The sequence below is a fragment of the Glycine max genome, chromosome 20, assembly GCF_000004515.6.
Source record: "Glycine max cultivar Williams 82 chromosome 20, Glycine_max_v4.0, whole genome shotgun sequence".
Taxonomy (NCBI): domain Eukaryota; kingdom Viridiplantae; phylum Streptophyta; class Magnoliopsida; order Fabales; family Fabaceae; genus Glycine; species Glycine max.
The window spans coordinates 47,484,762-47,498,462 of record NC_038256.2 but is presented as its reverse complement, the minus strand read 5'-3'; the positions used below and the strand labels follow the sequence as shown (position 1 = coordinate 47,498,462).

Below are 13,701 nucleotides of genomic sequence, written 5' to 3'. Positions count from 1 at the left end.
AGACCTCTAACACCAAGAAGCCCCTCTTCTTCAATCAGGTCAAGGTACCACCACTCTATTTTCAGGTTTCGAAGTTCGCTGAGAGTTTTTTCCTTTGATTAATTATGTTGATTCTACATAAATATATGCAACAACATGATGAGGTCGAACTCTTGGATTTGAAAAATTACCTGAAGCTGGAGGTGCAAAATCAAATTAGAGCCTGCAGATACATGAAAAATATACCATCTTTTTTATACATGAAATTTGATTGCTAGAGGAATCCTTTAGTTGATTCCCCACATCCATAAAAAAAATGAAAGTTAACTTCAAATCCTTAATTACTTGTATCAACATTGACGATCTGTGTATATTAAATTTCACATAAATTATTTATCTATCAAAATAAATTTATTAATCTGATAAAGTATCAATTAGTTTGAATTTACTTAAAATTTTATAAACTTAATCTATTAATTTTATAAGGCCTTTCAATTATATATAATGATTAGATGTAAATATAAAAGTTTAACACCTTGTATCAATTTATCCTGTCTCATATACACATATATATACATTATAAGAGGTGTCACAAGTGAGAATTTCTTGATTAATGTGAAAAAAATAACTACAATTGGTCTACACAACTATTCATAAATGATCAAAATTAATATTTATAGTGTGTGGTAACATGATTACTAAAATATTTATTAACATAATTTTTTATAGGAAAAAAAGATACTGCAATCACATTTAGCACGAGACATGGCCAATTTGGTTAATAACGAGTACCCAATTTACATGAGGAATAAAGCCATCTTTCCATGGAAGATATAGAGGGGAAAAAAAAAGATTTGCAGCACAGTTAATACATCTTCAAAACCAATACATGCATTTTACCTAATAATGCATTATTCTTGCATGTTATACATCAAAATTGTAGCTATTGAATGATTAGAGCACCTACAATCCGCTAATAGGTCAGTAAGGTGTGTGATAAGCTGCAGTAAAATGTTAGTCTTAACTCATAATAACCTCATATTCCTATCCTTACGCCCTATATCAATTTTCAACCCATAAATTAGCTAGGAGTGTTGTAGAACCTTGGAACCTTTATCTAGCTTCCCTTTAGCATATATATCCGTTCCCTTTTCTTCTAGTTTACACCGAATCAATTAAGTATCCCCTTCTCATGCATCCTTATTGATTAATGCACCGTTCCGACCACAAAACAATATTTTTGTTCTTCTCTTTAGCTAATTTTAGCCGAATCCAAGAAAAGGATTTTGTGAAATCTATCTATCAAATTAACAAAATCAAAAGACCCCTACAGAAATTCTCTGCTTCTACATTTGACCAAACAATCACGTGCCATAACAACATACATCTCCTCTTGATATGTGGGAGGTAATGAGAAGCCCAAAGGAGAAAGACATCCAAACTAGCTAGTCCAAGCATAAACAATTGTCCAAACTCCAAACCTTTAAAAACCTAGCTAGGATATGCAAAAAAGTGTGTATCTTCATAATATTTGGCATAAAACACGCATTTAGTTTATTATTAATTAGATGAACGAGACCAATTATAACAATTGGTGTTAAACTTTTGCGGTTCCACGACCTAACAATTAACTTAGTGTAGAATATGAAACTGTTAAATTGTAAATTCTAATAAAGTATATAAGGATTATAAAATTTCATTGAAATAAAAAATAATTATGATTTTATGGAACTACATTATCTTGAAAGCCAGATAATATATTAATTCTGAATTAAACAGCAGTGAAAATAGAAGACAAGCATTGATAAGAAATAAAGAGCCTAATTAACTAGGTGTTGGACTCTACAGGGTCCTATTTGATTTTGAGACCTCCAGCAATTAATTTTGCTCATCCAACCTCAACAGCAGACTCAGTAGTTTTTCTTTTTCAAAGACTTTGCTTTTGTTGTTTCCAATTCCCGCTGCAGCAGAGAGATGTCTCCTTCGGATTATGGCCATCAGTATCTTCTTTCTCTGATCACTTTCGGTCTCAAACACGTTTGGGCAGGTGTGGATGCCACCATCATCATCATCTTCGTCTGTTGGTTCGACGTCGTGGTCACATATAATTAGGTTCTTGAAAGTATTAATAATGTTATCATGATCACAAAGTAGGGTTTTGCCTTCATGATGATGATGATCTAACCATGGGGGCTTTGAATTAGCGCCACCATTACCGACAGCAACAACCTTATTATAATTTGGTGGCATTCGGAGAAGTTGGGCTTTGAGAAAGTCGGTGCCGTCGACGTCGGTAATTTCTGGGGATAGGGACATGTTTTCAACCCTTTCACCAATAAGGCTTCGATTGGGTTGTTGGAAGCAATGGAATTGTGAATGATGATGGCCACATTTTATAGGAGATTTGTGTCATTTGATTGCACTAATTCCGTCAAGAACAAATTTATTTGGCTTTGGAACAATATTTAATACTTAGATATACTACAATATTTTGGCCAGTCCAATGTGTCAAATTAGAGAATTCTGCAATATAATTCAGAATATATGGAAAGTGTTTTAAGGATCTGAGTTTGAAGATTCAAATATATTTTAATATCAGCATTTCCCAAATTATTACCTCCATCTTCTATATGTTTTCCATTCTATGGTCAAAGTCTCTCGTCATTCTTATTAATTATATCAGATAAAAATAACTCTAAATTATCTTACCATTTCTTTTTACATTAATTCATGCTTATAAAAAAGTATTGAATTTTTAATTTTTATTACCAACAAGATATTATAATATATTACCAATATATTTCAGATTTGAGTTTGTAAAAAACGCCCCCACTAACCTTTTCATATTTGTAAAAATATCTTTTATGTATAATAATATTTATGTAATTTGAAATGCAGTGAGAATAAATCTCATTATACTTTTAATTCAATTTTCTAAAATAATGAAAGTTATCAATGAAGGCACTAGATAAAGAATAGGTGTTTTGAGCACTTAGATGATTTTGGTTAAAATTAATTTTAAAATAAAAAATCTATATTTAGATCTTTTATTTTAAAATTAAATTAATAGTAAAACTATATTAAAATGTAAATACGAAGCAAAAAATACCGAAATTGCTTTACTATGCTCAGTAAAAAAGAATAGTTATTATATGCATGTGTAAAAATGAATTTTATACTAATAATATATAAAAATTAAACTCTAAAACCGATCGATCAAATACTTGTGCGTGTTTAGATTCATATTAAGTTATATAAAAATACATTGACACACCAGTTAAAAACATGATTACTCATATGATGATGGCTTTCCAATAAAACATCATATGGGGTGACTCCCCCATTAGCCATATACAATGACCGTCCTATTAACGATGATATCGGTTGATATTCAATGTGATTTTTTAAAGAGAATATTCAATGTAATTTTGGTTTATGCACAGTAAATCTATCTTTATACTCTCACCTATGAATATATTACATTTATATTATTAATTAATCAAGGTTATTGTATAGTCTTACAACACCAAGACATAAATGACTCCTTGATAATTTTAGATAAAATAAGATATAATAAAATAAGATAAAATAGGATATAATATAAGAACATATTAAATAAAAACGTAATAAGTTTTAATTTTATTTAGCATTTGATGCGCACTAGATAACAAATCATATATAATAATACGATTCATTGTAAATTATGTTCATATAACAAAGTTGCTGTTCCAATGAATAATATATATATATATATATATATATTAAAACAGTTTTTTTCTCCAAATTATGAAGATTATAAAAAAATTCTTAAAATTATTCAAGTAATTCTCCTTTAAAATATTTGATATATATAAATTTTTTGCATAATAAATAATTATAGACATATTATAATAATAATAATAATAATAATAATATTTAATATATTATATTATGCAGAGAGTGAGCTTATCATGTCTTATTAATCCTACACTAGCACTCCCATCAGAATAAAAAAATACACTAAAATAATAGAGTATAATAAAAGATAAGATAATATTATCATATCATATTAATATAACCAAACATATCTAATTAAAATGTCTATCATCGTCATATTAAATTAATGTGAAAGATGAGTATTTATGATTTATACACATGAAAAGGATGTGTAAGGACTTATTCTATTTTAATTTTTAATATTAATTAAAATATATTCCAACTAGTCTCCATTATTTATTTTTAATTTGATTTAAGGTTAATTAATGTCTCAGAAAGTTTCAATTGTTACCTCCATGTTTTATTTCGCATTTTACGATCAAAGCCTGTAATAGGTTTTATTATGCCTGAAAAGGAGTTATTCTCTAATAGGATTTTTTATAGGGTATTATTCTTTATTAGATAGATGGGAAACATATGCTTACGCTTGATGTAATATATGGTGTAGAGTTTCAAGTCAAAAGATAAGGTGCATGCATATTGGGAATTGAATTTTTATCACTAAGGTTTAAGTGACTTAAATACAAAGTGAAAAATTATATTTTACTAGATGAACCTTAGTTGAATGGATGCATTGAAAGTTATTTTTATTTCAACTTTCAAAAGAGTTTATTTATTATAGTTGGTGACAATCTTCACTATAAATAGAGAAGATAATTAGTGAAGAAACACAATACATGAAAAGAGTGTGTGAGAAGAAAGATTGTGAAACAAAATCACTTTGTTGAGAGAAAAATGTCTTTGTGTGAGAGTGTTATCATTTCTTGTAACCATTGAGTGAAATATTCGGGTTTATAGAGTGATACACTATTTGGAGTGGTTACAATCTTGTAATCATTCTTGTGATAGTGAAATAGTTTTGAGACGATTCTGTGAATGTAGACAAGAGATATCGAACCATGTTCAATTCTTGTGTTTGTTATTATTTTTTCTAAGGTATAATCTTTGTGTGTTCTCACGATCCTTTGTGGATGTGAGTAATTTTATTTATGGGAGAGTTGAACCCAATAGTGATACCAGAACATTGATTTCCCAAGTCATGGTTATCTTAATTTGACTGAAACTAAATTCACAAAAAATATAATTAACTAATTATAAAATTAATTTTTGGGATAAGCCAAAAATGATAATTACATGTGGGATTTTCTTAATATCACAAAGTCAATATTTAGATAAAATTTATTTGAAATGGAGCCTACTTTTAATATATATATATATATATATAACACTGATCTACATTAAATTGTGATATTTTAGTGGTTTAAGATTTATAATGATTACAATTCTTATGCAATTCATGTGAATGATGATTTTTTAAAGCTTATATCATGATTTTAAGATACATTTGATTTTAATTTTAACACCTTGATTTTAATTTTAATGAGTGCCAAAAATGGTCTATTTGTGTTGATTACTTGATGAATAATTTGACAATTAAGTATGAAAAGAGTATGCACAATCAAATGTTAGTCATCTTAAAAAGGAAAACATTTATATTTTATCGAGAAATAACACCTTAGCCTTTTATGTTAACAAATTTTAAGATTAAAATATATTTCTATTTATTCTTAATTTAATATGTATATAAATAGAAAAAGTGACTTGTATATGTGAATACTTATTTATATGAGAATACATGAATAATTAATAATTAATAATGTATGTATCAAGATTAAAAATAATATATCATTGAGATTAAGATATACTTGTTAACAACCTTTAAGGAATCATTAATATGTTTTTTTATATGTAAATTATTCATATGTTATTATTATTATTGTCACTATCATCATCACCTTTATTACTATCACCATCACCATCATTGTCTCTATCAATGATAGTGGCCATGATCAATAATGATAATAAAAATAATAATGATACTAATGGTGATAGAAGAGACATTGGTGGTCTCACAAGAATAATTGCTCTTGTCACATAATTTAAATGCAAGCTTATTCTTAGTGGTAGCTGATTGCGTTGTAAAATCTGACCGTCTATGCAAATTAATCCTATAGAGAACGGGTCTAAGCAAATTAGCTAAATAGATTTTGCACTATTAAAAGTAGGCAGTGCTGAATTTCAATTCTGGAAGGTTTGGTTAGATGGAAGAATATAAGAGAATTAATACTGATGATACAGGTATTCACAATACTGACGAGACCTACAGAAAATCTAGGCTTCCTAAAAAAAATTACCGACTCAACCCCACAAAATTTAATAGACACCATAGATCGTATCACGTTTAGGAACAAGGCATGAACCAAATACAACTATATCCCAGTATTGTGATTGTTCCCAGCTAGAATTAGAGAAATTTCTAACCCTCGGCTAAAAGCCTGGTTAAACATTAGGCGAGTTTGGAATGTTGATACAAATGGGAACCACGAAAAGAAGGCAATGGGTACAAAGATGAGCATTCCCATACCAGCATCATAGAGCCGAGCAATTGATCTAACAGATTTCCATAGTCCAAACCTCTTCATCACCGGCTTCCAGGCAGCAGCAATCTAAACATGGACAATCAAAGCACAAAAATAAGAGGCACTGCATACAAATGAGATGTGAATCCATTGTGTACAAAATCAGCTCCATTTCAGCACATTGAATAGTGTTCTTCGTACCCCAAAAAAGTGAATGGACAAGTGTATAAGATTCTAGATGTCAAACAATGTCAATAGAAACAATTTGGCATCCATATGGGCAAGGTACAATTTCATTAAAAGAAAAGAACATGTAGAGGATCCTGTTCTTTTGTTTCTTTAACAAATGCAATTGTTCACCTTTTAAGCTGGTTTTGTGCGATTGAATTAGGTCCTAAAGTCCAAATTCTAAGACAGGCAATCCAATTGCGTAAAGAACAAATAATAAACATGGTTCAGAGGAAAAGAAAACTCACTGACAGAATTCCCCAACCAGTAGGAATGAAAGCCAACATAGAAGCAAATATGTCCGGTAAAGACAGTTCAGTCAATATAACTGCTACAACTAAACCAGCCAGTGCAACTAAAAGGGAGATTCCTTGTATAAAGCGCAAAAGAAGCTGGAAATTGACCGATATCTTCTGGCTAAAGGTGAATACCTATTGTTCAAGAATAAAAGATAGCATCAAGATACAAAATTACCAACATACACATCTAAATGGAGCACAAACACAACACATATTTTTCACCTTGAAAAGAATTATAAGCACAGCCAGAACTACCCATGAGAGACCATAAACCTATACAAAATGCCAAACAGAAGCGGTCAGTTCACAAACCTGTTCATATTCTGTACATGTAAATATGTAAAAAGAATTGCATACTAACACTTGTCAAATATAGAACGAATCAAGCCATCCTATATATATGGATAATTTAAACAGAACCAAAGAAGTCAACTCTCAAAAAACAAATATCGTCACTACAGAAAGCTGTGGCTGATACCTAGGAAACATAGATAAAATACATGTCACATACACGGTAAGAGTAATTACAGATATTAAGCATGCGATAAGCGAGTAATTAGGTATTAACTGTATAGTTAAAACGAGTTCTGTAATTTGAAAGTCAAGTTAGGAATCATCTTGGACTAGAAAACATGTAAGCAGCATAAATAAAAGCCTGTGTACACTAATTATTAATTAATCACACAACTTCCACAAAAACTGGAAACAAGAAAAATAAGCTTGTATATAAGCAGGTAATACCGTCAGTGAAGTACTTGTTCCTTTCACATTAAGCTTGTACACGATACCATATTGAAAGATGAAAAATCTAAGACTCAGAATGGTTTCTGCTATCCTTGAACCCAAGCTCCTGATATGAGCCTGTAGACGAAATAATTTATGAATATTCAGACAGATATTTGAATAAAGTCAAACAATGATGAAACCAAATGTTAAATTGAGAGGGAATATATGACAAATTTAATTATATTATCTAACCATTGAAGAGCCTATCATTTTGAGGAAGAGAGAATGTTTACTTCATGGATTAGCTTGCTCTTACTGTTGCAAATTAATTATATTATCTAACTAAATTATTAAGCAAGTAATATATACTTAATATAGATTGCATTTCCAGTAGTTTTAATCAATTTCAGTTGGCTGAAGAAAGCATGACCAACAGCCTTTACCCGTCATCTTTATCCAACTTTGCATCCAGAGCCGAATTTGAAAGATAAATTTTGAATTGTAACAAATAATAAATAAATGAATGATAAACCAGAAATGGAACCAAGGAGATTAAGAATCTTAATAAAGCTGTGTAGGCTGCATGTCAGAAATGAAAACTCCCATGAAATGAGTGATGCATTAGAGAAAATTCATATAGGCAATCTGATCCAGTGATATATGCAACAAAGAAATGCCCCTAAAAGCATAGGCAATCTGTTCCAACCAAGACAACTGCTCACATTGCATATTGCAACAAAATTTTGGGATTTAACTCGTCTAAAGTGAGGAAATATGTAAAGTGAGAAAGTAACGCACACACTACCATTGATCTAAAGTGTGTCAAGTTGTTAAGGTGCTTTAATTCAAATAAACAGTGGACACACCCTTTCACAGTTTATATATTTCCTCACCAAATCCACACTTTTGGTATTCACAAAAACCATTGAAACAACTGAGAAACTTCTAAATCATTTTGATAAGGATCAGGGGGTCATTGGGCCTAAGGAGCCAATGGCAAATGAGACATCAAAAACCCAAGAGAGTGGATCGTTTATACTCGTAGGAAGAAGAGGGCAAATTAGGAAAAAGGGGATTTGGAGTTTGTTAGAGGAGAGAGAATAAATATTTTCTGTTATGGTCTTTTGCTTTTTATCATCAGGTGTTGGTTAGGGGAAGAGGAAAAATTTTTTTTGGGTGATATTATGGCTTTTGCCTTAAGGTAGAGAAAATAGCTTTTCTCTATACGGAGCATAGCTCTGGGACATTAGGGGTTCATCCTCTATTGTAATTTTCTGTTTTCCTTCAATCAATATTGAGTACTCACCTGTTCTTCTTCATTCCCTTGTTGTTATTTCTTGCTGTTGAATCTGTTTTGTATTACATTTGTATAATGTTTTGTTGTGAATCATGTCTATAAAAACCATTGACCTCTAAATCATTTGTACTAAAATGAGAAACAGTTTTTTTTCCCTTCTAAATGTGCTTGAGCATCACCTGAATGATCTATTTATATTTTATAAGGATTGCAAAGATAATCACAGCCAAATACAAATTATAAGAGAGCGAGTTATCACTACTTCCTAATATGCACTGAATTTAGCTATATACAAAGTATCTGACTACTAGGAAAGAGGAACAACATTAAAAATGCACTTATTTCCTAAAATACTCGTATTTCCAGCATCCTTCTTAATGATTTTGCCTATATTTTTTTCTTTATCTTCCTCTGCCTCTAACAATAGGGCTACCCTATATCTGATCTTAACTCGTTATTGGGGCTTCTATAGTTCTTCTTCACACATGCTCAAATGCCCAAGGAGATATTCTACCATTTTTTCTCCAATAGATGTTACCCCAATTTTCTCTTTAATTAATGCCTTCGTTCATAATCATATCTTGTCCACTAGTATGTCCATACATCTAAGATCCAACAGAACATTATCATCTCTACAACAATGAGTCCTAAAGAAGTGTCCAATTTATTTTATCACTGTTGGACTACTATTTTAGAATAGTGCCCGATGTTCTTAGTGAATATTGTTGTTTAGAAAAGCAGCTGCAACAGCACAAATACCCAGATAGAACCTATAGGATACATACATCTGTAAGACATCATTGTACTTATCTTATTTGAGATTTTATGGGAGTTAAATTAACAAACACCATATTAATAGATAAGGGTAAAAATATATAAAAGCAATAAAAAACATTTATTGATTAAGGCAAAACACTAATTACCAGTTCTTCTTCCCACCAAGCTTCCCAGCTTTCTTCTCCCTTAACACCAATTCCACCTCGGTAGAGTAGCCAATTTGTCCAATCTCTGAAATCTTCCACCACCCTAAAAAAGCACCGTGAAGGAAAATAATCATGACTCATGAGACATGCCAGGAAGAATACAAAGATAAATAGATAATACTTACTTTTGCCACTCAAATCCAGATGGGTTGAATAAATATGGAGCAAACAACCAGGATAGAGCCATAAACCAACTGCTTATACTCAAAAGAATATATGAGAGTGCACCACCTTCATTATAGCCATAAGCAAGATATACTATCAACAAAAGCGCAACCTCCAACCTGAGGACAAAACATAGGAATACAATTATTACATTCCAGGAAAAGGAAAACAGGTATCCAATCTAAACGAGAATAATTTCATAAACAAAAACATGCAAGAGTATTCTAAAACCATCAGCCCAAACAATTTGAGTGCTTAGAGTAACAGCAGTTGGAATAACAGCAGTCAAATAAGCTCAGTTAATTTCTGCTAACCCTCAGTTAGATGCAATCACTAAACCTCTCTCTCCAGTGAAAGCTGGTAACTAACTGTTAGAAGCTTGCGTTGCAAGACTCTTAGATCTAGTATAAAAGCTATGTTGTAACTGAATCTAATCGGGAATGAAATCATAATTTTTTTTTGATCCGCAAAAATAATATTATATATTAGATAAGTTTCAATACAAGTCGTATGAAGTGTCCCATGTGGAGGTTTGGTTCCCTAATACAAAACTAATCATGATGGATTAAAGAACCAAAACTCTAAGTATATATTGGTGATCCCTATCTGTGGAGCTATTTTCCACTAATTACAAAACCCTTCTCTGATATGACTTGACCATTGATGGAAAGGATTGTCGAATCCTTTTTCTAGGTTCCTTAACCCAGCAAAAGAAAATGGCATCATCCAGTATCTTACTGGTGTTGGGGCTATCATTTGAAAATACGATTCTGTTTCTATGGTTCCATATACTCCAAGTTAGTGCCACCCACCAAATTAACCATCTTTGTGACTTGATACCAAGATGTGCATTGCAGAATGAGTGCTGCATGAAATTCTGCCTTGGGTGTTGCGAAAAAGATCCCACCATGTTGATCCAAGACAAGGATTCCCACCATATCTGCCTAATTCTGTGACAGCTGAAAAACAAATGCCCTGCATCCTCCTCCTTTTCTGTACAGAATGGGCAGAGTGTATCATTGATGTCGATATTTCTTCGAGTCAAGTTCAATTTAGTGGGCAGTCTGTCTCTCATTAATCTCCAGACAAAAAATGCTACCTTGTTTGGTATTTTTAGCTTCCATATGGCATGAAAAATTCCATTTGTGTTATCATCTTTTGAGTTCTTGTCCAGTAATTGGTATGCACTTTTAACTGTGTATTTTCCAGTGGTATCATTTGTCCATACCCATTTGTCCAATTGCTGGAGATTTATATTAATAGCTTGTATTTCCTCCAGAAAATCAGCCCCCATACTTATTTCAGTCTCGAACAATAGCCTCCTCCACTGCAGACACCATTCCCATCAGTTGTCCATCCATCTTCCCAAAATCTAGCTTTTGAACCAGACCCTACATTCCATCTTATGCCCTGTTGGAACCAGCTTTCCTCCCGAGTTATGACACACCTTTTTCAGGTCGTACCACCATTTGGAGACTGCTTGAGGTGTATTGTTGCCATCCAAGCTCCGCCAACCTCCATAGTTGGAGTCCAACACTCTAGCCCAGAGTTCTCCCTGATGGTGAAATAGATCCCACTTCCACTTTCCTAGGAGAGCCTGATTGAATTTGGTCAAGTCTCTAATTCCCAGGCCTCCTTTTTCTTTTGATAGACATACTGTCTCCCAGCTAACCCAAGCAATTTTGTGGTTATCCATATCTCCACCCCATAAGAAACTTCTTTGTATTGTGATTAGCTTGTGTACCACCTTTGGAATCCTGAAAAAAGAAATAAAATAGATAGGAATTGAATTTAGGGTTGACTTTATCAAAGTCACCCTGCCTCCAAAAGATAATGGCTTTTGTTTCCACTTAGCTAATCTACTCTCACATTTTTTAACTATGGATTCCCAAGTCACACAGCTTTTTGGGTTTGCCCCGATGGGGATACCCAAATAGGTAAACGGTACAGCTAGCAAGCTACAATTGAAGTACAAGGCAGCATCATTCAACCATTCGGCAGATTTTCCAACCGCCCCAAATTGACTTTTTGCATAGTTGATTTTTAGGCTTGATACCATCTCAAAACTTCTGAGTATTGCCTTGAGGACCTACACGTTTTGCACGGATGCTTCACTGAAGAAAATGGTGTCATCTGCATACTGCAGGATGCTGATTTCTATTCCATCTTTTCCCACCAGCAGCCCCTTGTACTTGTTTGCTTTTATTGCTTCTCTCATTAAACCCGTTAAGCCCTCAGCCACAATATTAAATAAGAGAGGGGCTAGTGGATCCCCTTGTCTTATTCCCTTTTGTGGATCCACAAATTTTAGTTTCTCTCTTTCTATTACTTTCTGTCTGTTACTCACTGAGGAGGTCCATCGAGTTATTGAGGCTCTAGTGAATGCTAAATCTGGCACTTGGGCATGACACCTCTGTTTGCTATCAAGGCTACAACCATCATTTTCTTTATAAATGAGTTCAATTAATACGTAGGGGTAATCAAGTAGGACCAAGCAGTAATCAAACTACATTGACCCAGGTCTTGTATGTGATTCCTACTAGTGATGCTTCATTGGTAGATTGCCTCAAAATATCACTATAAGCTCATGTTGAGGCTTAAGGCATGTCCTGACCTTGGAACAGGACAACCTCCACTCCCTAAACCTTTACCATATTATCAAAAGAGCAAAGGCAACATGTTATCCCCTCTCAATGAAACATCATTCCCACACTAAATCTTCAACCTAACAATCCAATTAGAATTCTCAAATATATCGTAAGGCTGCGTACAATATCCCTCCCCCATACCTTCGCATAGCGAAGAGCCTCCGGGCAATGGGGTACGAAGAAGAAGAAGAAGTATCGTTTCCTGTTAATACAACTGTTCTAAATAATCATATTCAAGAAATGTATCATAATAAGAAATTTGAAGTTATACTGTAGTAAAGATGGACACTTAGAGTAAAAAAAAAATGTTGATTTCATACTTTGAAATTTTATGCTGCTTGAAATTTCTTATCAGTGTTGGGAAACTGATGAGATAAGCAAAGAATGCTAGAAAGGGAATGAATTAGCATTATTCAACTGAACCCTTGGGTAGCTTAGGCGGTTAGGAAGTTATGCCAGCTGTCACGATGACAGCTGAGCCTATAAATAATCAGTTGTAAACTACTGTTAAGGTTGGCCAATAAAAATCTCATCTCTCTTTTCTTCTTTTTCTAAGTTTCCCTGAATTTCAACATGTACATAATTTGAAATTTTGGAAACTTAATGTCGCACAATAAGCACACCAGATATTATCATGTATTGTCTACTTAGAAAAACAGCACGTCTCACCCTTTAACAAAATGACTACGAGAGTAGAGTCTGTAGTTCTCTGAAAATTTGATATGGCGAACAACAAACCCGCGGCCAGTTGCTTGATACTGTTGACAAATAAACAGATTAACATTTCAGAAGACAAGTACAGAAAGAGACAGCATAGAGTAGGCAGACAAACCCTTGCACCACCATGAAGAATTGTCCGACCAAAATAATGTGTTCTTGTACCCAAGGAAAATGTGAAAAAGACAGTGCAAAGCTGGAATTGCATTGTGACAAAACTGACAATGGCCTACAGAGCAATATTTGAAAAAACAAACAATAAAA

General features: G+C 32.7%; 1 protein-coding gene and 1 non-coding gene across 3 annotated transcripts in view; one reads left to right on the top strand and one right to left on the bottom strand.

Moving 5' to 3' along the window:
- The first annotated feature begins 5,702 nt into the window (after positions 1–5,702).
- On the top strand, positions 5,703–5,842 carry MIR1533 (microRNA MIR1533). The gene has a single exon (NR_048642.1). It is a non-coding gene; the product is annotated as a microRNA MIR1533 (primary transcript).
- A 185-nt stretch (positions 5,843–6,027) lies between these two features.
- Positions 6,028–13,701, bottom strand: part of LOC100811473 (callose synthase 9) — a 58,612-nt gene continuing 50,938 nt past the window's right edge. For both annotated transcript variants that reach the window (XM_006606522.4, XM_003556514.4), the window contains exons 46-53: positions 13,553–13,666; positions 13,390–13,478; positions 10,033–10,191; positions 9,848–9,950; positions 7,643–7,762; positions 7,124–7,174; positions 6,851–7,033; positions 6,028–6,461 (exon numbers count right to left, since the gene is read on the bottom strand). In XM_006606522.4, the coding sequence (XP_006606585.1) occupies positions 6,225–6,461; positions 6,851–7,033; positions 7,124–7,174; positions 7,643–7,762; positions 9,848–9,950; positions 10,033–10,191; positions 13,390–13,478; positions 13,553–13,666 (1,056 nt within the window). In that variant the 3' untranslated portion in view covers positions 6,028–6,224. The remainder of the gene's footprint in view (positions 6,462–6,850; positions 7,034–7,123; positions 7,175–7,642; positions 7,763–9,847; positions 9,951–10,032; positions 10,192–13,389; positions 13,479–13,552; positions 13,667–13,701) is intronic.